The following is a 27,207-nucleotide window of genomic DNA, read 5'->3' on the forward strand; positions in this document are numbered from 1 at the left end:
CTTCAAGAATTTATGCAAACGTTTGTTGAAAGGGGCGAGTCTTCTATTCGTGGACACAGTACTCCTATGGAGCCTAGCGCAGCTGATAGCGCCCTCACACACAACTCGTACGCGTCTACGGCTCTGATGAGAAATGTCTCCTGACAGTGCAGGGAGGGGTAATTTGCATAGAACTGTTGATTGGTTGCCCATGGCAACACAGCCAGTATTCACATTGGTGGCTGCTAGTAGTATGATAACAACAGTCTCTTGTCTTACACCAATTGTTCCAGCTGATGTAAATACAGTTGCCCTTGACATGTCTCAGACAAAACCAAATTAAACAACTTTAAGTGTACACAATGCTGGTACAGGGAAATTTAATTTTGTGAACCCGGAAACATATGATGGAAGTGTGGATTTCTGTGAGTTTAAAACTCAATTTGATATTAGATGTGCAGATCCCAGTAGTTGGTCCCCAGAGCAGAAACATAACATTCTTATGTCTCGCTTTCGTGGTAGTGCTTTACGTTTTGTTACTCATGGGTATGGCAATGTAAAAACTTATGATAACCTCTTAGCAATTCTTAGTCAGCGGTTTGCACTACACACATGTAATGTCTGTACCAGCTTTCAGCAAAAACAATTGTACTTGGTAAGAATAAGCCTTTGCGTGAGCTGGCGCAACAAATCTGTGAAATCATTTTCAAAGCTTATCCGGTTATGACAGGCTCAAGTTATGAAAGGTTGTGCATTGAAGCGTTTTTCGAAGCAATTTCTGACATGTCTTTAAAAAGAAAGACACATGAAGCTGGTGGGTTACCCAATTCTACACCAGAGAGTGTCCTTAAGGCTGCTTTATTAGAGGAAGCTTTTCAGACCTTGCAAAGGAATAGCCGTTCAAGGGGTAAAGTGTAACAGGCAACTGGTAGTTAGCGCGGTCAGTCTGCTGAGAAAAGTGGCATGCAAGAGATGTTTTCCAAAATAATGACAAGACTTTACGATTTGGAAGATGATAAATCTAGTAGAAAAATTAGAATTGAATGAAAAGAAAGACTTTCCTGGATTTGTAACAGCCCTAATCACTTGAAAAAGGCCTACTTAGATTTCCGATCTAAACAAAAATATCAGCCAAGAATAAACAGTTAAACACAAACGGACTGCTCGTGTCGACCAACGATCAGTCCCAGTAAATCAGTCTAGAAATGTAGTTTCCCCAGGAAGGGTCAGAGTTCACTTACAAGGGTAGAAGTCAAACTGATTTACATACTGCTACTGCCAATGACAAAGTTAGGGGTGTTGATAGGTGCACACCTTGTAATCCTAAAGTGGGTAATACAAATACAGTAAAACAGGTTGATTAAGAGAGTGAAGATTCAAGGAGCAGTATGATGATTGAAATGAAAATTCAAGGTGTGTCAGAGAAAATGCTAGTTGACACTGGGTGTACACATACACTAATATCACTTGAGTTTTTCAACAGTATACCGGACAATGTCAGCCCTAAATTGTCTGAAACTGGACAATATTTGGTTCATGCAGAAGGTTCCCATCTTGATATAGCAGGCTATATTGCGATGCAAGTTGAAATTGGTTCTAGGAAAATTGACACTTCTGTTCTTGTTGGGAATTATCTCGAGGGATCAGCAGGTATCCTTGGCTGTACGCCAAATTTGCAGAATGGTACAGTAATTGTTGGTGGTAGAGTTTTGCCAACTAGTTCTGACTTGTTAAAACCATTCTGTTGTAAGATACAGGCTGCTTCTCATGAAGTTATTCCGGCAGGCCACGAGTCAATTATTCCAGCTAGGAGGGCAAAACAGCAACGTAAAGGTAAACTGGGTCATGTATATAAACGATATGAAGGCTACTTTACACATCGGCTCTACTAGGGTTGTTTTATGCTCCGATATGGCAATTAACAGGAACATCTTGAGTCTGATGATGAAAAGGAACGAATACGAAATCTGTGGATTAACAATTCTGATGTGTTCAGTAAAAATGAGTACCACTTGGGTTTGACAGATGTGGTTGAGCATAGAAATGTCACACAGCAATTTTATTATTGTATTTAAACGGAACGATAACAAGACTGAGATCATGCATTTTTCGTCACGCTTCAGTAAAACAATTCCGATACCATGTATCAACATTGGTGAAAGCTCTGTAAGTGCATTATCAGTTCCACGTGATCTCGGTGTCATGCTTGATTAAGGACTTAAAATGACAAACAATGAAAACTACATCTGCAAAACAGCATCTCTCGAAATCAGAAAAATTGGCCAAATTCGATGATACTTGGACAATACCAGCACTGAAAACTCGTCCACGCGTTTATTACATCTAGACTGGACTACTGCAATGCTGTTCTGTATGGGCTTCAATAAAAGAGTTGCAAAAACTACAACAAGTCCAGAATACAGCCACTAGACTTGTCGTCAGGAGCAGGAAATATGATCATATCTCTCCTGTATTACGAGATCTCCACTGGTTGCTTGTGAAGAAGTGCATAGACTATAAAATTCTACTTACTGTCTACAAGGCTTTAAAAAATTCATGTCCATCGTATATCACTGAACTCCTGTTTTTGAAAAAGGTGTCATGAATTTTGTGATCCAAACACAATGCTACATTGACTGTATCGCGTTTTGCAACCTCTACTTACGGTGAACGGGCTTTCTCTGTGGCAGGTCCAAAATTATGGAATTCTATTCCTTTTAAAATCAGATCTGCTGTATCAATAGGATCTTTTAAATCTCAGCTTAAAACATTTCTTTTACCTATTCTTAATGTTTTGTTTTGTTTTTAAATTTATTTATACTGAACTTTTTTTTAAAGTTTAAAGGACGTGTATTTTACCTGCTTTTGTAAAGCGCATAGAGACTTTATGTATAATGCGCTGATAAGAGCTATTATTATTATTATTATTATTATTATATTATTATTATTATCATTGTCTGTGGTAAATCTTTTGAACAGGAGTTGGAACGGTTACAAAGTGCTTTCAATAAATTTCGTAAGGCGGGTTAAAGCTTAAGGCAAAGATGTGCACTTTGTTTGCAGTGCAGGTGGAATTCCTAGGGCATTTTGTGTCCGAAAAGGGGGTGTGTTAACTGACCCTGCAATTGGCCCCTACCTATATCATTGTCAGATGTGCGCCATTTCTTTGGGCTAGCTTCGTAATACAAGAGGTTTATACAGGACTTCGCAGAAATTGCAGAGCCACTTACAAATTTTACTACGAAAAATGTAGTCCTTGTGTGGAGTGATGAATGTCAGCGAGCCTTTGACCAATTGAAAGAGCTACTGACATCGCCACCTATGATGGCCTTCCCGTCAGAGAAGGGGGGATTCGTATGGATACAGACGTGTTACTTCCCTCTATTGATGCTTGTCTTAGCCAAATTCAGGAAGGCGTGGAGCGTCCAATTAGTTTTGCAGATCTTGTACTGAGTCACAGGAACGGAGTTATTTTGTTACACGGAAAGAGTTGTTGGCAGTTGTGTATGTCACAAAGTATTTCAGATACTACCAGTTTAGGAGACCATTTACTATTATGACAGATCATGTATCTCTAGTCTGATTACTATGGTATAAAAATCCTGAAGCTCAGCTAAGCCCGTTGGCTAGATTCATTATGTCAGTTTGATTTCAAGTCTGTCAATCGTTCGGACAATAAGCATACAAATGCTGATGCTTTGAGTAGGGTAACGTTCCGTAAATGTAAGCAGTGTGATAGACAGCATGTGACAATTGCTCTATGCAAGTCATCAGTCAGAATGTTGGGAGTAAAGAGATTGACCTTTCGTTGGACCAAGGGGTTGGTCAGTCAAAGACGATGTTTCTGGTAATTTTAAGTCTTTTGATATGGCAAAAGATCCAGTCCTTATGGGAGTGGGAACTCATAAAAGTCAGGTGAATGATGAGAGTAAGGTCGGGGAACAACTCGTCCAACAAAGTTTTGTACACAAGACATCCACTTAGGAAATAATCTGAATGATTAGGAAATGTGCAGTGATGCCATGCTTGAACATGACTCATCTTGGTCACGGGAAGAGATACGTAAGCACAAAATGAGCGACTCGAACATTTGTTTTCTTATGCAATGTGTTGAGTTGGGTAAAGACAGACCATTGTGGTCTGACGTATCATTTCGTTCGCCTGCGTTGAAGCTGCATATGTCTATGTATGAACATTTACGTGTTCATGGTGGCATTCTGTACAGATTATGGGAATCGCCAGATGTTGTAAGAGGCAGCTGTTGCCATGGGTTTTTGTAGGGCTAGTCCTACGGACTCTCAATGATTTGTTGTTTAGGGGACACAGCGGTACAAGTTGTACTCAGAGTAACATAAGATTGAAGTACCACTGGTTTAGCATGTCGGTAGATGTGGGTGCCCATGTGAATTGTGTGCTCTAAACAAAGCATAGAAGGTCAAGAAGTATGCACTCTTGCAGATTTACATTGTCTTTGTTCCCATGGAAAGGATTACAATTGATGTGTTGGGACCGTTCCCAGAGTCAAGTTCAGGAAATAAGAAAATCTTTGGTAGTGGGAATTATTTTTTGGAATGGATAGAAGCGCATGCTATGCTGAATGAGGACGCTGCTACTGTCCAAAGATTCTGCTTGATAACTTTTTGAGTTGTTTTGGTATGCCAGTAGAGTGTCGTGGCAACTCAGGCAGGTATTTTGTGTCAAATGTATTTCAGGAGATGTGTAGGCTGCGGTGCAAGTAAAACTTACACCATCCCTAGACATCCACAGTCAGATGGTTGGTGGAGCGTTTTAACCAATGAATTTTTAGTAACATTCGTACGTACATCCACTTTAACATCAGTCAGACTGGGATAAGTATTTGAGCCTTGCGACCTTTGCGTACAGTAGCAGCACCACCCTCCCTTAGGGGAAATGTAACCTTGTCACTTTTGCATGCAGTTTATTCTGTGCTTGTGTGTCCTGCTACATGCTACTGATAACAGTGAGCGCTTGTGTGCCACGGTAAACACTGAAATTTGATCGTTCGACAAGTTACATTTGCCGTATCTTACTCTTAAATTTCCCGTAAAAATCTTCAAACTGTTATTTTTATCGATCATTTAGAAGAATTTCGAGCTCAACATGTAAAAACATGAAAAGCGTTCTCTGCCATGTTCAAAGTTCTCTTCGTTTATCTATGTCATGTTGCTACGTATGTGTACATGTGAGCGATCGCAAGCAGACTTCGAAGTTCGAGCCCTTCGACGTTCCTTAGGTCATCCTTGATAAACAAGTAAACAATAGTTTAGCCAATCAAAATAGAAGGTGTGGTGGCGTTGACCAATGAAAAGTGAAAGCTGATTCAATGTATCATTACAGTGATGTCAATCATATATAACTCCGAAGGGTCGCCCTGAAGCTTTGACAGACAAGTAGTACGCTTGACTAATCGTCGATTCTCTCGATAAATGATGCAAATAAAAGACAGAACATATGTAATAATAACAGAACCCCATAGCCTGTGAGTGCACGCGCGCCGTACTAGCGGTATTTGCACTCGTGCTGCGGTGTATTCGGCTGTCCTTTCACTCGCTTTGCTCGTGAAAGGACTGCCGCCGAATACACCGCAGCACTCGTGCAAATACTGCTAGTACGGCGCGCTTGCACTCACCGGCCATGGGGTTCTGTCATATTATTATTATTATTATTATTATTATTATTATTATTATTATTATTTTATAGAATTATTAATAAAACTTAAGAAAGGTAGCTTTATATAGATTCAGTCGAATGGAAAACTGTTTAAGGTAAGCCAATCCCCCTTACCGAAAGAATTACCATTTTTATTAAACCTCCATATATTTAAGTGGTCTCTAATTGACAGAATGATTTAGTTAATTTACACCATACTGGATAATGTTGATGTTTTTTTTTATATGATGCAAAACATAGTTAATAATCTGAATATATAATACTTCAGGCGAGAGTGCACACGGGAGGATCGCCGGTAACAGATCCAATGAAAAGTCCACTGGTGCATGCAATGAAGATCATTCCAATCATGATGGGAATCAGAATCATCATCATAAGCAAGGTAATTATTACCATTCTCCTTCCGATTTACCAGCACTAGGGTAGACATACCATAGATACTGGAGCAAAGTGGTCTGTGAATTACAAGGGTGCAGATTTGTACTATTAAAATATATTTAATTCATCATTCTCCACTCCTGTTTTCGTAACGCATGGCGTATGTGAAGTCAAACGACAACTTATTTTGGAATACAACAAGTTACTTCAAAGAGCTGAACTGATATTACTTGACTTCCTTCTCCGTGAATTCATAGCGAAGATTTTATACTGTGAACTTAATATGTTTAAATTTTTATTGTAAGCTTATGTTGATCTACCATACAAATTTTATCGACCGTGTTTGCACTTATGTCATTGGCACCATTCTTGAAATTACAGCAACCATGTTTAAGCAAGAATAAAGACTTCAATAATTTACATTTTTTGCTATTTTAAAACTTCATTAGATACACTTCGATGTTTTGTTGCTACTCAGTTTTAATGTCGAATCCAATAATTTTTAAATTGTTTTTGTTGATGATGCTCTTGATGGTCTTCGTTGTTGATATTGCCTACATTTGAGACTACATGTTTTTCAGGTCGTGTCGGTGTTCGTTTGCACGTCAAAGGTGGTGCACCAGAGAATGATAAACCAATGTGTGAAGTGGAGAATGACCTATTTGCTCATGCAAGCACTAAATCTAACGCTCGGCATTATATGAACAAAGTGACCGGTATTCATAATGAACTTCATGGAGACGACATTGAAGAAGGAAGTCTAAACTTCGTCATAAGGTGTGGTTCTTCAGATGCAGCTGACGCCTTGTGGAATGCCTACAGCAGTGGACGGTTAGATAGAATGGCCGATAAGACCTTTTTGTCTATACCTCTTCTGGATGATATCGGTGCCAGAATGTTGTCTTTGGAAACATTCATAGATTACCAGGAATATTTGCAGTGCAAACAGGATATCACAGAGAGAGGTTGGGAAAAGAAAGTTTTATTTCTTCACATACTATACACCTCAAAGAAAATTAAATTCGAGCGCATTACGTTAAAATCTCATCTCAGAACTTTAATGTAAAATAAGTGTAGTGAACTTCCTTTTCATGAAATTGACTGTTTGATAATGATACAAAAGCAATGATTAATGTTTAAAAACTGCCAAATTATGCATATAATTACCTCTTTCAAAGTGTTCTTGCGTATATGATCCCCTGTCTGTCCATTTTACATTGTTTGCTGCGTTTTCATTTTCTATTCAGATGAAGCTGAGAATGCTCCTGATATCAACACATTGATAAATGAAAAAAACATCATGAACTGTGATGTAGATGAACGCAAAGTCACTGCAATTACAAGAGATCAAGACCTGATACATAAGCAACATGCAAAAGATCGCCTAAACTCAATCTACACCGATGAAAATGAAGTCTTCGAGGCAACAGTGAATACAATACTAAATAGACGGCTTTCTATGAAGAAAGGAAAACGTGACTTAGTCAGTTCAGAGAGCCAACAAATGGAGAATAATAAGCTTACGGCCCAGATAGACACGTTAAAAATCGAATCAGCAGGCGTCAGAGAGAAAAATGACCTGAAAAGAGAGAATCTTCAAGGTCAACTTGATGAAGTGTACAGGGAAATGTCGTTCATAGAAGAGCAGAAGACCTTGAGTATGGAGAAACCAACCACTACGCTGGATCATCTTGAGATGAACCTTCTCTTTCTGGAAGATGCCGATGACCTACAGAGGAAGCAAATAACGGATCAGATCGATGAAGTGTGTTCAGAAGTGGCTTCCATCGAAAAGAAGTACAGTCCTGAAATAAAGAGACTGACTGAGCAGAAAGAGCAGCTCACTGAAAACATGTCACTCATCAACAAAAAGATTGCACAGTCAGAAGACATAGATAAGCTTATCACCAATATTGTCAACATTAATAAAGGTTTGTCACTTAGCAACCAATCGGAAAATCCCCTAAACAATTTGAATTTTGTATGTGTCTGTAAAACAAGTGATAATCAAAATTCAATGTAGCAAAAACAACAAAGCGATATTGATTTATAGAACTTTGTAGACTCCTATCTTGCTCAAGTCATCGGCTATGTTGACCACCCAAAGTTGTGAATAAAAGTTGGTCAAACATGGGAAAAATCAATTTTGCAATGTTAGCCTGTGTCGCAGGAGGTATCTATTAATAGCAGATTAAAATCCTTCAGAAGATTTTACGTTTCTATTACAGAACCATTAACTTCTGTGAAACAACTAATAGTTAATATGAGGGTCCCATAGTGAAAAGAAGGTTGTCATTGACAAACAATAAGTGAAGCTAAACTAATAAACCCCGCATAACTTCCTAAAACTTAAAGCTCCTCATAGGTAGGATTCAGGACCTACTGTCTGAATAACAACTGGGCTTGTACCACAAACACCAACACCAATTGAAGCATGCACACACGCCCTTAAGACATATGTATGAGAAATACTGAGGTGTAAGTGCTTGTCCAGCTGGGAAATAACCGGAAACAACACATAAGAACAACTCTGACATGGTGGACTGACGGTGGCAAAATTAAGACTCATTAGGAACCGAAGAGTGAACAGCGTTGGTGACGTCTGCAATACTTCTAGAAAAAAGAAGGAAAAAAGAATCAAATGACAGATCAGTAGAAATCAGTTAAAGGGGAATAACCATTTCTGATCTACTCCTCTGATTTAGGAGCATGGCAAATCTACACTAGAGCCTCTTTCTTCAATCTGTCTATCCAGTTTGTCAGCTGTAAGTGACTGATGGATCGGAAAAAAATCAACAGAACCATGTTCTTTTACACTACATAAGCTCTTAGGTTGTGGCAAAAGTGCAATCCTGTCAAAAGCCAAGTGCAGACACCTCTGCCAAAACAGACAAACTTAGTACTACCTCTTTAGCTAAGACAAACAGAGAAGATTCCAATAAGTGAGAAAGCTTAAACCAACTGATTCAAAGATTGAAAACTGAGATATAAACAAGGCACCAAGAAATGGCACAATTCAGATGCAAATGAACAAAATAATCAGTCTCGCCTGGAGCAAATCAATAAGCCCAACAAAGGTTTATCTAATGTTGTAACTGTTCAACCTAACAGACGTAATCTGTGTAATCTGATTGAGCAGCATAGGAAAAGAAGACATTGCTGTCCAAAATGGCAAATGAGAATGGCTTCTCTTCAAACTCTGAGTACCTTAACTGATACCCGGATTGTTTCACACTATGCAATACCTCATTGCAGAATTAGTGCATGCATCTATGAGTTTGATTCACCCAATCCTTATAGAAAGTTTTTTCGTTTATTCAATCATGTTTTTGTGAATATGGACTGAAAAGTATTCGTGAGTGAATGAAACTGTTGTAACCTCAAGTCAATTATCGTAACGGGAGAATTGATCACTGTACCTGCTGCTCCAAATCACTCCATGGTCCACAAGTATTTTTAACCAAAAAGTACATCCGTGACATGACGATTGAAAAATGAACTGTACTGTAGCTAGACCAATGAGAATTGTTGCTTTTCCATAGATTAGTATGCTTCGTGGTCAACTATGAATGAAAAGTAGAGAATGTGTGGTGGCAAACTCCCCTTTTATGGTATAAATTACCATTTGTAAACCCTCCATACGGATAGTACATGCCGTTGGAAACATAATTTAGCTGGTTTACAAGTAAACCAAAATTACAGCAATCTGCTATCTCAAGAGGAAAGCGGGGGGGGGGGGGGTAAACTTTTAAAAATCGTCAAAGTAATTGAAGAGGTAAATTGGTAGCTTGAGTATTCCTTCTTGACAACAAGGCATCCACCACCTTCATGGCAGGTGGCTGGCAATATGCTGAAAAACACAACCACAGTAGATCATGACGACAGGTTGCTGGTGGAAAGTCTACATTCTGGCAGACACGCAAATTTCATTAGAACACAACAATCTCAGCAGTATCCTCCAATAAGAATAGGTGCACGCAGCTCGCAGAAGACGGAAGAGAGATGGACGGCAGTTTACTGGTAGAGCTGTTCATCAACAAATCATAACAGGGTCACCTGTTGCTGCAAGACAGAGTACCTGATTACCCTGTTAACATGGCCCTAGTGTTGGAATTAAGTTTGAGCACATTGGTTTTTTTTTATTTAATTTCACATTTAATCAGAAACAAAGACAACAAAGCTAACAAAAGCGGACAGAACAAAGACAAACATTTACAAAACAAATCTATGAGGCAAAATGTGTACAAAAAGTCCCCCACTTTTGTATGTTTTTCCAGTGCGTCATTTGACAATGCTATACATTTTTTTGTATTGTACACTGACCTTGCATGTTAAAATTAACGAGACTTGGAACAGAGTTCGTGTATCTACATTTGAATGTATAAAATCGTCCCATAAGAAAAACAAAGTTAATAATTGAGCTAGCCATAGGATCTATGTCACCAAGGATACAATTCATAGCATTCAACAATAATTTTGTCTGTGTAACGTCGTAAATCACTTTTTTGCAGGGTTCCAAAATGAGCTGTGTGTACACAATCCCAAAATAGATGATAATAATCTTCTTCTACTTGTTTACAAAATGAACACATTGGCGATTCAATCAATCCCCAAATGTGTGATAAGCGATTTGTTGGAGTTTAAGCACATTGTTTGTTGTGCCCCACTTCCTGAACAACAAAACCTATGATAAGGGGTTCCTGTTCACAGATGATAATGTAATTATCCTCATAATCCCCTGTACAGGCCTGAGTGAGTGGCTAAAGATGGCCAATGAAGCATAGGAGGAAAAGCGATGCTGATCATTTTCAATGACTGCGCCATATCAAAAGATATGAAGAAGCAAAGTGTCGAGCCTGTCAACTTTGGTTCAGTGTGTCCTGACACAGTTAAAAACCAGCATAAACAAGGGGTTTATAGAAAAACATCTGGATGCTCATACTTATCTACACTTTGAGCAAGACACACAATGAGAAAATCATCAAAGAATATGGAATGGCGCTGGACAAAAATGAAATGAAGTGGCTGCTCGGCCACCTGGAGAAGCAGGAACACAGCAAGGTAGTCTTCAGGCTGAGACACCTATACAAGATTATATGGGGCTGATGACCAGCACTCATTTTCAATCAAACAAAACCATGTTCTCTTTAGATGCTACCTGCACATTTTGTACTTTTCATTTCAAACTGTAACTTATGTAATCTACAGACTGCTGAAACAAGGTTGTGTAGCCATCTTTAAACAATAAATTATTATTATTGTTACTATTATATTCTTTCTGGTTTTCTCATCGAGGAAGTAGCCTTTAGGTCCACCCACTAGGTGGGTAGCAATGGTCGCCTTGAGATTTTCACAGTCATTCATCAAGTGGAAGTTGCCCATGGACAGTGGCTGGCTCATGGCCAAGCCATAAATATTGTTGGCATCAAGGCAGAGTATTTAGCTGTTGGGCTTGGCAAGGCCATTGCCTCCCGCCACTGGGTTGACCATTACATATCTTTTACATAGATATAACTCCTCACGTCCTTTCTTAATGAAGATATGTTAGCCGTAGTTAGTGAACAAATCAGCATTACCCTAATCTCTTTCAGCAGTGCATTCAAGGAGTCTGAGGTGGACTAGTAGTGGGCTGGGTCCAGGCTGCACTGGTGCTGGCTCCTCTTCCAGAATCTCTCTAACATATCTGGCGGGAGGAAGACATCTGTGGGGTCGTACAGGTCATTGTAGACCCCCATGGTGTGCAGCGAAAGGTTTCTCAGACTTCCCTTGTGTGGGTGTAGTCGCTCTCTTCATGCTTGAGTCAGAGAGAGAGTGTTATGAGAGGCCACCTTTGGCGGGAACTGGGGCTAAGGAAGTGCTCCCGGCTGTCCATGTACTCATAGATGTAGAAACCTTTGTAACAAGAGGGCATGCTGCTCTTAACCAGGTTCATACTTTACTGTTATTTGAAAGGTGGGTTGGCTAACACAAACTTGTGGAAAAGGATCAACGTTAACTTGGTGTTGTTGATGAACAAGAGCAGTCCAAGGCAGGAGAGATATTTTCGTGTGTTATTAGGGATGCAGGTATCTGGCCCTCCAATTTTAAGATGTCCTGCTTCAGGAGATGGGAGTCGTTACCCTACATGTTGTGAAAGATGATCAGTATGGTCATGGTTTTTCAGCTCACAGCTGGAGGTTGAGGTTGCAAGCGTTGTGAGCCACATCGTGGTACTGCCCGGTGATGTGGTACTGCCCAGTAATGGACAGAGTCTTCGTTGAGTGATTTCTGGCATATATTGCAGGTTGTAGCAGAGTGGTGAGCCTGTCAATCCTCTTGGCCATCCATAAGGCTTAGGGGGCGGCCAGAAAAGCCTCGATCTGGTGCTCCTCTTCTTGTACAGCTCTAATGAAATATTCTCCTTGGTTGGGCCCTATGTACTGCACAGGGTGGTTTTCATGCCGTCACATGTAGCAGACGCTGCTTAGTCTTCTGGGTGTTACTGGCCATAAGGTTTAGCTCAAGGTCCTCCACCTTAGCGACCAAGGCCTTGAAACTGGCATAGGTCACAAAGGGGATGGGAGGCTGCCTGTAGTGGTTATGGAAGGTGAGCTTGTTTTTGCCTTCTTCTGGTATCCTGACCTTCACACCTATCTTCCCTCTCCCCTTGTACTCAGGCTTGTGGGCTCCAGCTAGTCCTGTCTGATGCAGCCATTGGGGAAGCATACGCAGAAATGTTGGTGCCTGTTGGTCGGTTTTCTTGGAAGAACAGCAAATTGAGGTTTTAACCCAGGTGTAGTCGAATTTCCCAGGTACCACAATCAACAGCACGTTGAACCGGAGCATTCCCATGAGCTTCTCACTAATATGGAGGAAAATGATACTTTTCACTAATATGGAGGAAAATGATACTTTTCACTAAGGGCTAAAAGGATGCCTATTTGGGCAGTATTCCGTGAAGCATATTTCTTACCTGAGAGCGCTTCAGTCGGTTGCTATTGACGATTGTGAACATTGTAGCAATTTATTTTCAATAGTATATTGATCAACATCTGCTCGCATGCCGCTTGTGTAATCAGGTCATCTCATGAATATTTCCACATTTACCAATATATATATTGACGTACAAGCCATACCATAAACGTATCTGTTGGTTTATTGTACTCAAATTAAATGGACGACACTTTTTTTCAGTTTGGTGATACTTTTATGTTTCAGCATATTTTGGCGCACTTTTGCCACGTTTGCGCCATTGTGAGCAGGGAACGACCTGCAAGTGAGTAAGACAACACTGTATCAATTTTGGACAAAAGAATATCGATCGATAACGTTCACTACACGATGACAGTGAAGACTCTATGCCCGTTTGCCTCCGTTCTGTGTTATTTTTTCCATTTTCTGCAATTTTCATCGTTCATAAAATTTTGTATAATGTACAACAACTTCACAGGTATTTAGACTGTACAACTTATGAGACGCTTACTGAATATAATGCGTCCATTTAATACCCTTCTTCTGTGTATGTAAACGCTGTCAGATCGCCATTTTCTTGAGGGCAGGAGTAAATTTCAGTCATCGGAATACATACAATGCAAATAAAACAAGTTTCGTCAAGAAATTCAAAAATCTAAAACCAAATGAATTTTGTTTATCAATCAGAGGATCACAGCATCAATTTTTACCGTCATTGTTTCAGAATTGAGGAGTTTGCAATGGGCGAGAAGTTTGCAATCTGTGTGTACATTAGACGCCATTGTTTTCTATGGAAACTCAAGGTTATTCGCCATATCGTAAATTGAAAATACATCTGAAAAAAAATCCGTTGTTTAACTTTGTCATTTCGCTGTCATATTTTACAATATTTCAGATCACACATCTCATGAATGTTATTTTTTGAGTTTCCGTCTTAGTTTTATGAAATGACGAGTTAACCATCATTTGGTTGGCTGTGTTTTCATGTACTTTTACATATGACTATTATCGCTTAGGTATTTCAGTAATTTGTCAGTGATATTCTTGCCAAAATAACATAATTGAAAGGGCAACATGTCAAGATGTGCAGTGAGTTAATCCGGCGAAATTTCAACATGACGCTGAACATGAATTTTCCTTTCTGAACACGTACTCAACGTATGTGTGGCGAAATGTGTATTGCCCAAAATAGGGCTCCTTTGGGCCGTAGTGTTTGTCCTTGCCAAAAAATAATGGCCAGGCCTCCCTGTCTCTCCACCTTACCAATCTGTGAAAGGGGCATTGAGGCATCAACACCGATGAAGGGTGGATCGGGCTGTCTTTGATGGGATACATAGAGGGCCTATGAAGATTGTGCTTCACGGAGAAGAGAGCTGAGCGCAACATCCAGCAGGGGCTATCGTCATCTATGCTGTTTATGTTAATGGCTGCCTTCTTGTTTCTTGAAGCTTCTAGGATTTCGATGTAAGAGCCACCTCTCAGGGGCTGATATTAAGCAATGTCCAGCCAGCAGAGGTTGGGGACCTTATCAACCAACCAGCCTAAACTCCTCAGTTTCAACTTTTCCATCTTCTCCAAGAGAGTGGGGAAGATCCCGTCTAGTACCCCACCCTTCCCTCAAGCCAGCAGATGCGCCTCTGGCCTTTTGCAGAACACCAGCACTGAATTATCTCGTGCAGTATCTTGTTTGTTTAGCTAAGTTGGATCCTCAGCACTGAATAAACTTCAGGCCCCAAGGTCTTCAACCTCTTCAGTGAGTATCTGGCTGATCTGTGGGTCGTACATCGTCCAAGAAAGCTGGGAAATTAGCTATGCTATGAAAGGATTTTGAGAACATCCATCTGCCAGCTCTGCAGGTAGTTCCGAACCACATGACATGTGTGATGGTAGGTTCATCTCCAAGACCAGCACCTAAGTTATCAGCCATAGTTAAATTAAATGTGTATACTAATTTAATATATATTCAAAATAAAGAAAATGTGTTATCTTATATAAAATTCAAAGGAGATTACAAAATACCATAACTCGCCCTTGTTTCACGTGCCAAACTTTTCACTTTTTCCTGTCATATTTCACCCTATACAGAAAAACCTTGTTATGAACAGTCACCCGACCCTTTAGGCAGGGCTTTGTCCCATCCGACTTCCAGAGCCTAGCAAAGTGGATCCTGTAAAATTCGTTCATGCAGTTCCAGCTGCACAGCGGTCAACAGTCAATAAGCAGCCACTCGCACACATCTTCACCCTTCATCGCATAAAATATACCCTTTGTCGAGTATATATCTACTTGTAAAAATAAATGCCCTTACCCTTTCAGGAAAACATAATCACCATTTTAGAATGGTGTAGGGGTTTTAAAAGTAGATATAAGTTTGTGAGAGGTTTGTAGTCTTAAATTGATTGGGCAGAGGGAGAGGAATAACGCCAGACCCTCTTTCAATTCCCTAATCCCTATATATTATTATAAAAACAATTCAGAGAAATTTTTTTTTCCTAGATCTCTATTTCTCCTTTTAATGTGGTGGACCATGGTAAGAAACTTCATCAAGGATAGGTACTTGATTGCTGGATTGAAAAATTTAGATTGCTCATGAAAACAACTGTTCATTGGTTGTATTAAGGACAAGTCCAAAGTGTCAAGGAATTAATAAGCTTATTTGGCCAATTAATATTGCATTGAACACAACAAGGACAATCCTTAAAGCTCAGCAGTTTTGCATCAATTTCTTGTGCATGGGTTTCAGGTACCCCTGAAGCCTATTTTGAAGGGTAGTAATTGAAGTTGTACATAAAAAAATAGATTGGCAGAAAAAAGAGCAAATATGTCTTGTCACAAGCTTCGATTGGGAAAGAACATCTCCTAGCTAAGCTGCACCTGTGCACCTGTGTACCTGTGAAAAATTAAGAACATATTTTGACGACTGATATTAAAGGTATGAAGAAAGTTTTCCCGCCAGTGATACATTCTAATTGTCTCAATGGATTACCATGGTATGCTGAGATGACATATCTGCATAGCTGCAAGCCAATCGGTTTTGTTTATGATAAATATTTGCCTGTCGGATGGTCGTAACGTTGAATACCCTTGGTATCTTGCTCCTCCATCATGGTATTTTCAGTCTCTTTGGTGAATGCCACCTCCCACGAGCTCTTTGGAATTAACTTGAACAGAGCCTGTCACCTTCTGTACCTACTAAAACAGTATTTTTCGGGACTGCCTATGTAATGATTGAATGGGCATTACATAGTGGTCTTCAATTTTATGAAGCTCAGTGATCAGTAGTCACTATAGCAAATAGTGACTACTGCTCGCTGAGCTTCATAAACAGGAGTCACTCTCGGGTCTACATCAATAGCGTCTAGCCCAGTACCCAAAGACAAGACCTGAATACCACTTCATCATCTAAACTTGGATGTTCTATTTATCCGCTGTTATGGTGATATCCCAACCATGCCCGCTGGGTGCACACTGCCTGGATTTGATGATTCATTAAATGACTAGGCTTATGATTTAAGGTAGTATGCGCCTTTGAAATGAAAGACTTAAACTTTCGCTGAAACCAAGAATATGTTTCAGGTCACCGAGCAAATGATGGTACTAGCGAAACAAATTACCCAAGATATACCAAAATTTGAAACTCAAAATGGCCGCCATCCAAGTCTTAACTCGACAGGAGAAAAAGAAAATTTTGATTTTAAAAAACTAAGACGGTAAAAGGTATTTACACCAAGAGCTAAAATATGAGCCTCTCCAGTGATGTATAAGAAAAGAATTGTAAACATTTGAGAGTCTGAATATCTGTCCCCGAGGTGCACTCTACCTTAACTAAAGAACAAATAAACAGTGCCCTCCACAAGATGTGACCTGTTAACGATAAAGTCGCGTCCAATGTTAATCATAGTATTTAGAGATAATGAGCTCTGTTAAACCTATATGCAATGTGGAAATTCCATGGTTATTAATATGTTTGGCTTTTAAATCAATCAATGGGTATTTTTTCTTATGACCAACCTAGGTATACCTCTTCATGCATCGAGTGAGCTTCATTAATATTCCGACCATGCCTTTCGAGCATTGTCCTTGCCAATGCTACAGGACATTTTTTCACTAACCATGCATTGTCAATGAAGTGTAAGGCTCCATTGCAGTCATACCATGGCTTCGTTGTTGCTAATAAATCTCCTGCTCGCTCCAGCAATTAAAGTGGTGGCAGGATTCCTTCAAATTTATGAATGGGTTTTGTGACCAATTTGGCACTATAACCCTTTAGAGGGTGAAATATAGCTGGATAGCTCTGCTTACGCAACTAATTAACACAGTCTGCTGACAATAATAAAATTTCAGGGGCTAAGCTAAAGTTCTTTCATCATGAACAATCTCAATGTTTTTTTTATTTTCAAATTGCTTTGTTTGATTTTTTTTCTTTACTTTACGTTTTACATGATACATCAAACAAAAACTCCTCTGTACGTTGTTAGTGAGGTTTTTCAGGAATAGCAAAATTCTTCAAAGCAATGTACAAGGATGAATGTTATACTGATGGTGCCAGCCCTGTTGACCTTTCATGCTCTAGGTATAGGCTCATGTTTATTAGTGCCTAGTTCAATGAAACATTCAGTATCTGCATGTAAAACGTGTATGGTATGGTACCTTTTTGTAGTATGCATTGAATTTGCTTTTTTGCTGAAGGGGAATTTCACTTTCCGGTTTTGCAGTACTTCTGATGTACGGTGAACTTCGGAATTCATTCCATTTTTAAGTGCCTGTGGCATTCGTGACACTGCACTTGCTGCTTATCTTTCGGCTAGTCAGGCAGTTGACACGTGCGACAAGTACAAAAAAGTTTATATAGGCTCTGCACCTTTTGTGCATTGCCCATTTTGCCAAACACGTACCATGGAAATATCTTTCTGTGCAGCATTTACAAATTCTTCGCATCACATTTCCACTCTTTGTGCAGCAATGATATTCCCTCAAACATGATACGCTGTACACGAAATGTTCATCTTATGAACCTTATACAGGGAAATCAAGCATTTTTTCTAAATTATGAATCCATTCTGATATTCCATTTGATGTTTCCCTGGTGTAACCAGCGCTAAGGATTTCTTCAACCAATACTGCGATGAATGTATGTTTTCCATTTCAAAGTTATATGTTCATGTGCATTAGCAGCACTTGTTTGTCTCAAATATCTTTTCACATCATGTTAAGGATCAAAAGAGGTCTTTATCATATATCTGGTGCAGGGCAGTTGAATGGTGGAGTACGAGCAGCAGTTCTTATCAGTAAAGGTCAGAAATAATGCCTCTCATAGCCTTCATCGTCGCACAATTTCTGCACAACACTCTTGTTCATTACCAACCCTGAATACCGAAAGAACACCTGTAAGATATAATTGACAATGTTTCATACACTAAATAAATATATCCCCTCGTGTATATATGTTCATCGTCAAACTCACAACACATCGAGGTCACAAACAAAGCATGGCATGTAACGCGTCTTTATTTGTCGTAAACGCATTGTCACTATCACTCAGTCACTCAGGTCTAATTCTGTCTGTAGCTTTGCCTGCTCTGCACTTGAGTATAAGTGTAAATGCTGCTTCTATCCTTCAAAGAGTTGTTGTAAGTGAGTCTATTGACAAATTCATTCGGATTTACAGTAAGATTTACCTTGAGACTGAGGTTTCTGTCATTGAGAATTTTCCACAAATAGTACAATTTTATCAATTGAAGATTATGAAAGTTTCATGAATCGATGAAAGTCACGTTTGTCAAAATTGTGCATACAAAGAGATTCACAAAAATATTTAACAACCCACTTTGATAACATGTGCCATGTTTGATAAAATAGACAGTGTGTCATATGGAGCGATTTATGTTAAGACGACTGTGGTAAATTTGGTCGGTCAGCCAGGTAAAACTGGCTAGGGCCTCTCACATAGGCATTGGTCTCTCCCCTACGGTGGTGGAAACACACCTGAAGTTAAACATCCCTGGAAAATCTCAACCACTCCCAGCCCACCATGATAAACACACTTAGATTGTACGATTGGCATGTCCGGTGTCGGCTATCCTGTTGTTAGAAGGCGAGGACATCAGGAGAACAGCCAACCCTAACCTCTGATGAACTGGTAGTAGTTTTACCTGATCTAACTACGAAGTAAGATTCTTCCTCTGACAATCGTTTAGCTTTTCACAATGCAAAATCTCGAGTTAAGCTCGTGAGCTTTTCTGTATGCGGTAAACTACATCAGTCAATTTACTGATTATCAGGTACAGATCTTTATGATAGCTTTGGCAGGTAGCACTTTTGCCTTCTTTCATTCCTTACTATACCAAATTCTCACATAAACCCATGCTTTGCTACAAAACGATCATATCGCACTTTCTGTCCATGAACAGTAGTCTGTATGTTCATGTACCTCAAACAATCTTTCTCTAAAATGTGAAACATAACCAATCTCCTTTGATCTGTCTGGTAGCTTTGATATGATCACTACATCAAGAGGGCAAATCAAATCCCTGCAAAGTATTAACAAGTATTAACATGCAACGTCGCGCATGTTGCAAGCCTCAATTTTTATCCAATCTGATTGATTTTCACATGGATCATTATATGTTCGAATGTAACTAACATTGCTTAATTGTTCAACGAGGCCATCTGACTTTGGGTGTCTAGGGGTTGTGCAAATCTTTTTTACCTCCAACAGCTTAAACACCTGAAAAAGAGTAGACACAATTTTTTTTACCAAGGTCGCTGTTACACTCTAGTGGCATACCTAAACGACTCAAGAAATTATGAAGCAGAACTTTTGAATAGTAATAGTTTCCTCATTAGGTACAGCTTATGCTTCTATCCATTTAGAGAAATAATCTTCAATGACAAGAATTTTCCTATTTCTTGAATTTGATTCTGGGAACAAACACAACACATCAATCGCTATCCTTTCCATTGGAGCACCAACAACATCAGTCTGCAAGGATGTTGTCTTCCCAACCTTTTGTCTACAGACACACTAGTCAAATGCCCTCACATGAATGCGCACATCAACCGACATGCCATACCAGTGGTACTTCAATTTCTCTTGTTTAGAGTACGACTTGTACCGCTATGTCCTCTAAACAACAAATCCTGAAGAGTCTGTAAGACTAATCCTACAAAAGCCCTTTGCAGCACCATTTGCCATCTAAGTTACCATTTGATGATTCCAATAACCTGTAGAGAATAGCATCATGAAGATGTAAATGCTCATACATAGCCAAATACAGATTCAACGCAGGCAAACGAAATGATACGTAAGCCTTATGTGGCCTGCCTTTACCGGACTTAACAAATTGCATAAGAAAACCAATATCATTTGTTGTTTGCGTAAATTTTCCCGTGACCATAATGGGTCATGCTCAAAGAGTTATCACTGCACATTTCCTCATCACTTATGTGTGGCGAAATGTGTATTGCCCAAAATAGGGCTCCTTTGGGCCGTAGTGTTTGTCCTTGCCAAAAAATAATGGCCAGGCCTCCCTGTCTCTCCACCTTACCAATCTGTGAAAGGGGCATTGAGGCATCAACACCGATGAAGGGTGGATCGGGCTGTCTTTGATGGGATACATAGAGGGCCTATGAAGATTGTGCTTCACGGAGAAGAGAGCTGAGCGCAACATCCAGCAGGGGCTATCGTCATCTATGCTGTTTATGTTAATGGCTGCCTTCTTGTTTCTTAAAGCTTCTAGGATTTCGATGTAAGAGCCACCTCTCAGGGGCTGATATTAAGCAATGTCCAGCCAGCAGAGGTTGGGGACCTTATCAACCAACCAGCCTAAACTCCTCAGTTTCAACTTTTCCATCTTCTCCAAGAGAGTGGGGAAGATCCCGTCTAGTACCCCACCCTTCCTCAAGCCAGCAGATGCGCCTCTGGCCTTTTGCAGAACACCAGCACTGAATTATCTCGTGCAGTATCTTGTTTGTTTAGCTAAGTTGGATCCTCAGCACTGAATAAAACTTCAGGCCCCAAGGTCTTCAACCTCTTCAGTGAGTATCTGGCTGATCTGTGGGTCGTACATCGTCCAAGAAAGCTGGGAAATTAGCTATGCTATGAAAGGATTTTGAGAACATCCATCTGCCAGCTCTGCAGGTAGTTCCGAACCACATGACATGTGTGATGGTAGGTTCATCTCCAAGACCAGCACCTAAGTTATCAGCCATAGTTAAATTAAATGTGTATACTTATATGTAGTATTCAAAATAAAGAAAATGTGTTATCTTATATAAAATTCAAAGGAGATTACAAAATACCATAACTTGCCCTTGTTTCACGTGCCAAACTTTTCACTTTTTCCTGTCATATTTCACCCTATACAGAAAAAACTTGTTATGAACAGTCACCCGACCCTTTAGGCAGGGCTTTGTCCCATCCGACTTCCAGAGCCTAGCAAAGTGGATCCTGTAAAATTCGTTCATGCAGTTCCAGCTGCACAGCGGTCAACAGTCAATAAGCAGCCACTCGCACACATCTTCACCCTTCATCGCATAAAATATACCCTTTGTCGAGTATATATCTACTTGTAAAAATAAATGCCCTTACCCTTTCAGGAAAACATAATCACCATTTTAGAATGGTGTAGGGGTTTTAAAAGTAGATATAAGTTTGTGAGAGGTTTGTAGTCTTAAATTGATTGGGCAGAGGGAGAGGAATAACGCCAGACCCTCTTTCAATTCCCTAATCCCTATATATTATTATAAAAACAATTCAGAGAAATTTTTTTTTCCTAGATCTCTATTTCTCCTTTTAATGTGGTGGACCATGGTAAGAAACTTCATCAAGGATAGGTACTTGATTGCTGGATTGAAAAATTTAGATTGCTCATGAAAACAACTGTTCATTGGTTGTATTAAGGACAAGTCCAAAGTGTCAAGGAATTAATAAGCTTATTTGGCCAATTAATATTGCATTGAACACAACAAGGACAATCCTTAAAGCTCAGCAGTTTTGCATCAATTTTGTGCATGGGTTTCAGGTACCCCTGAAGCCTATTTTGAAGGGTAGTAATTGAAGTTGTACATAAAAAAATAGATTGGCAGAAAAAAGAGCAAATATGTCTTGTCACAAGCTTCGATTGGGAAAGAACATCTCCTAGCTAAGCTGCACCTGTGCACCTGTGTACCTGTGAAAAATTAAGAACATATTTTGACGACTGATATTAAAGGTATGAAGAAAGTTTTTCCCGCCACTGATACATTCTAATTGTCTCAATGGATTACCATGGTATGCTGAGATGACATATCTGCATAGCTGCAAGCCAATCGGTTTTGTTTATGATAAATATTTGCCTGTCGGATGGTCGTAACGTTGAATACCCTTGGTATCTTGCTCCTCCATCATGGTATTTTCAGTCTCTTTGGTGAATGCCACCTCCCACGAGCTCTTTGGAATTAACTTGAACAGAGCCTGTCACCTTCTGTACCTACTAAAACAGTTATTTTTCGGGACTGCCTATGTAATGATTGAATGGGCATTACATAGTGGTCTTCAATTTTATGAAGCTCAGTGATCAGTAGTCACTATAGCAAATAGTGACTACTGCTCGCTGAGCTTCATAAACAGGAGTCACTCTCGGGTCTACATCAATAGCGTCTAGCCCAGTACCCAAAGACAAGACCTGAATACCACTTCATCATCTAACTTGGATGTTCTATTTATCCGCTGTTATGGTGATATCCCAACCATGCCCGCTGGGTGCACACTGCCTGGATTTGATGATTCATTAAATGACTAGGCTTATGATTTAAGGTAGTATGCGCCTTTGAAATGAAAGACTTAAACTTTCGCTGAAACCAAGAATAATGTTTCAGGTCACCGAGCAAATGATGGTACTAGCGAAACAAATTACCCAAGATATACCAAAATTTGAAACTCAAAATGGCCGCCATCCAAGTCTTAACTCGACAGGAGAAAAAGAAAATTTTTGATTTTAAAAAACTAAGACGGTAAAAGGTATTTACACCAAGAGCTAAAATATGAGCCTCTCCAGTGATGTATAAGAAAAGAATTGTAAACATTTGAGAGTCTGAATATCTGTCCCGAGGTGCACTCTACCTTAACTAAAGAACAAATAAACAGTGCCCTCCACAAGATGTGACCTGTTAACGATAAAGTCGCGTCCAATGTTAATCATAGTATTTAGAGATAATGAGCTCTGTTAAACCTATATGCAATGTGGAAATTCCATGGTTTATTAATATGTTTGGCTTTTAAATCAATCAATGGGTATTTTTTCTTATGACCAACCTAGTGTATACCTCTTCATGCATCGAGTGAGCTTCATTAATATTCCGACCATGCCTTTCGAGCATTGTCCTTGCCAATGCTACAGGACATTTTTTCACTAACCATGCATTGTCAATGAAGTGTAAGGCTCCATTGCAGTCATACCATGGCTTCGTTGTTGCTAATAAATCTCCTGCTCGCTCCAGCAATTAAAGTGGTGGCAGGATTCCTTCAAATTTATGAATGGGTTTTGTGACCAATTTGGCACTATAACCCTTTAGAGGGTGAAATATAGCTGGATAGCTCTGCTTACGCAACTAATTAACACAGTCTGCTGACAATAATAAAATTTCAGGGGCTAAGCTAAAGTTCTTTCATCATGAACAATCTCAATGTTTTTTTTATTTTCAAATTGCTTTGTTTGATTTTTTTCTTTACTTTACGTTTTACATGATACATCAAACAAAAACTCCTCTGTACGTTGTTAGTGAGGTTTTTCAGGAATAGCAAAATTCTTCAAAGCAATGTACAAGGATGAATGTTATACTGATGGTGCCAGCCCTGTTGACCTTTCATGCTCTAGGTATAGGCTCATGTTTATTAGTGCCTAGTTCAATGAAACATTCAGTATCTGCATGTAAAACGTGTATGGTATTGGTACCTTTTTGTAGTATGCATTGAATTTGCTTTTTTGCTGAAGGGGAATTTCACTTTCCGGTTTTGCAGTACTTCTGATGTACGGTGAACTTCGGAATTCATTCCATTTTTAAGTGCCTGTGGCATTCGTGACACTGCACTTGCTGCTTATCTTTCGGCTAGTCAGGCAGTTGACACGTGCGACAAGTACAAAAAGTTTATATAGGCTCTGCACCTTTTGTGCATTGCCCATTTTGCCAAACACGTACCATGGAAATATCTTTCTGTGCAGCATTTACAAAATTCTTCGCATCACATTTCCACTCTTTGTGCAGCAATGATATTCCCTCAAAACATGATACGCTGTACACGAAATGTTCATCTTATGAACCTTATACAGGGAAATCAAGCATTTTTTCTAAATTATGAATCCATTCTGATATTCCATTTGATGTTTCCCTGGTGTAACCAGCGCTAAGGATTTCTTCAACCAATACTGCGATGAATGTATGTTTTCCATTTCAAAGTTATATGTTCATGTGCATTAGCAGCACTTGTTTGTCTCAAATATCTTTCACATCATGTTAAGGATCAAAAGAGGTCTTTATCATATATCTGGTGCAGGGCAGTTGAATGGTGGAGTACGAGCAGCAGTTCTTATCAGTAAAGGTCAGAAATAATGCCTCTCATAGCCTTCATCGTCGCACAATTTCTGCACAACACTCTTGTTCATTACCAACCCTGAATACCGAAAGAACACCTGTAAGATATAATTTGACAATGTTTCATACACTAAATAAATATATCCCCTCGTGTATATATGTTCATCGTCAAACTCACAACACATCGAGGTCACAAACAAAGCATGGCATGTAATGCGTCTTTATTTGTCGTAAACGCATTGTCACTATCACTCAGTCACTCAGGTCTAATTCTGTCTGTAGCTTTGCCTGCTCTGCACTTGAGTATAAGTGTAAATGCTGCTTCTATCCTTCAAAGAGTTGTTGTAAGTGAGTCTATTGACAAATTCATTCGGATTTACAGTAAGATTTACCTTGAGACTGAGGTTTCTGTCATTGAGAATTTTCCACAAATAGTACAATTTTATCAATTTGAAGATTATGAAAGTTTCATGAATCGATGAAAGTCACGTTTGTCAAAATTGTGCATACAATGAGATTCACAAAAATATTTTAACAACCCACTTTGATAACATGTGCCATGTTTTGATAAAATAGACAGTGTGTCATATGGAGCGATTTATGTTAAGACGACTGTGGTAAATTTGGTCGGTCAGCCAGGTAAAACTGGCTAGGCCTCTCACATAGGCATTGGTCTCTCCCCTACGGTGGTGGAAACACACCTGAAGTTAAACATCCCTGGAAAATCTCAACCACTCCCAGCCCACCATGATAAACACACTTAGATTGTACGATTGGCATGTCCGGTGTCGGCTATCCTGTTGTTAGAAGGCGAGGACATCAGGAGAACAGCCAACCCTAACCTCTGATGAACTGGTAGTAGTTTTACCTGATCTAACTACGAAGTAAGATTCTTCCTCTGACAATCGTTTAGCTTTTCACAATGCAAAATCTCGAGTTAAGCTCGTGAGCTTTTCTGTATGCGGTAAACTACATCAGTCAATTTACTGATTATCAGGTACAGATCTTTATGATAGCTTTGGCAGGTAGCACTTTTGCCTTCTTTCATTCCTTACTATACCAAACTTCTCACATAAAACCCATGCTTTGCTACAAAACGATCATATCGCACTTTCTGTCCATGAACAGTAGTCTGTATGTTCATGTACCTCAAACAATCTTTCTCTAAAATGTGAAACATAACCAATCTCCTTTGATCTGTCTGGTAGCTTTGATATGATCACTACATCAAGAGGGCAAATCAAATCCCTGCAAAGTATTAACAAGTATTAACATGCAACGTCGCGCATGTTGCAAGCCTCAATTTTTATCCCAATCTGATTGATTTTCACATGGATCATTATATGTTCGAATGTAACTAACATTGCTTAAATTGTTCAACGAGGCCATCTGACTTTGGGTGTCTAGGGGTTGTGCAAATCTTTTTTACCTCCAACAGCTTAAACACCTGAAAAAGAGTAGACACAATTTTTTTTACCAAGGTCGCTGTTACACTCTAGTGGCATACCTAAACGACTCAAGAAATTATGAAGCAGAACTTTTGAATAGTAATAGTTTCCTCATTAGGTACAGCTTATGCTTCTATCCATTTAGAGAAATAATCTTCAATGACAAGAATTTTCCTATTTCTTGAATTTGATTCTGGGAACAAACACAACACATCAATCGCTATCCTTTCCATTGGAGCACCAACAACATCAGTCTGCAAGGATGTTGTCTTCCCAACCTTTTGTCTACAGACACACTAGTCAAATGCCCTCACATGAATGCGCACATCAACCGACATGCCATACCAGTGGTACTTCAATCTTCTCTTGTTTAGAGTACGACTTGTACCGCTATGTCCTCTAAACAACAAATCCTGAAGAGTCTGTAAGACTAATCCTACAAAAGCCCTTTGCAGCACCATTTGCCATCTAAGTTACCATTTGATGATTCCAATAACCTGTAGAGAATAGCATCATGAAGATGTAAATGCTCATACATAGCAAATACAGATTCAACGCAGGCAAACGAAATGATACGTCAGCCTTATGTGGCCTGCCTTTACCGGACTTAACAAATTGCATAAGAAAACCAATATCATTTGTTGTTTGCGTAAATTTTCCCGTGACCATAATGGGTCATGCTCAAAAGAGTTATCACTGCACATTTCCTCATCACTTTGGTGACTTTCAGGAGTGAATGTTCTATATACAAACCTTTACAGTCATGGCTTCCCCAAGCTCACACTTGCCACCCATCTGACTTCGACGGGTTTTCACTTCCATTAGGACCTGATATTGTGCTCTATTAGAAGATAACGTTTCGCGAATGCCACACCAGCTGTCGCCATCGTAATTGTTATGCAAAATGTGGAATACCCGTATGTTGCCAACAAATATTAACAACACAATCACATTTACTAAATTCGCCATTTTTATTTTGGATAAAGACTCTGAAGTCATTTTGTCTGACTCTGAAGTCATTACATTCAGTCGAAAGCCACGGGCCGCGAGTACTGTACAAACCCAGCGAACGATGTGACATGAGAGGGAAATAATTTCAGTTGAAACTGGTAAATTTGGGCCAGAAGTAAGCTTTAAAACGGACTACTCGCAATTGGTCCGTACATCAACATTTTGTCATGAGATATTT

The 27,207-nt window shown here is 39.5% G+C and overlaps 1 protein-coding gene across 1 annotated transcript in view; it reads left to right on the forward strand.

Moving 5' to 3' along the window:
• LOC139127367 (uncharacterized) overlaps positions 1–27,207 on the forward strand; it is a 71,222-nt gene that overhangs the window by 39,683 nt on the left and 4,332 nt on the right. Inside the window, exons 5-7 of the mRNA XM_070693282.1 lie at positions 5,939–6,052; positions 6,630–7,013; positions 7,296–7,979. Of these exons, the coding sequence (XP_070549383.1) occupies positions 5,939–6,052; positions 6,630–7,013; positions 7,296–7,979 (1,182 nt within the window). The remainder of the gene's footprint in view (positions 1–5,938; positions 6,053–6,629; positions 7,014–7,295; positions 7,980–27,207) is intronic.

Source organism: Ptychodera flava, unplaced genomic scaffold (genome assembly GCF_041260155.1).
Source record: "Ptychodera flava strain L36383 unplaced genomic scaffold, AS_Pfla_20210202 Scaffold_31__1_contigs__length_3010019_pilon, whole genome shotgun sequence".
NCBI lineage: Eukaryota > Metazoa > Hemichordata > Enteropneusta > Ptychoderidae > Ptychodera > Ptychodera flava.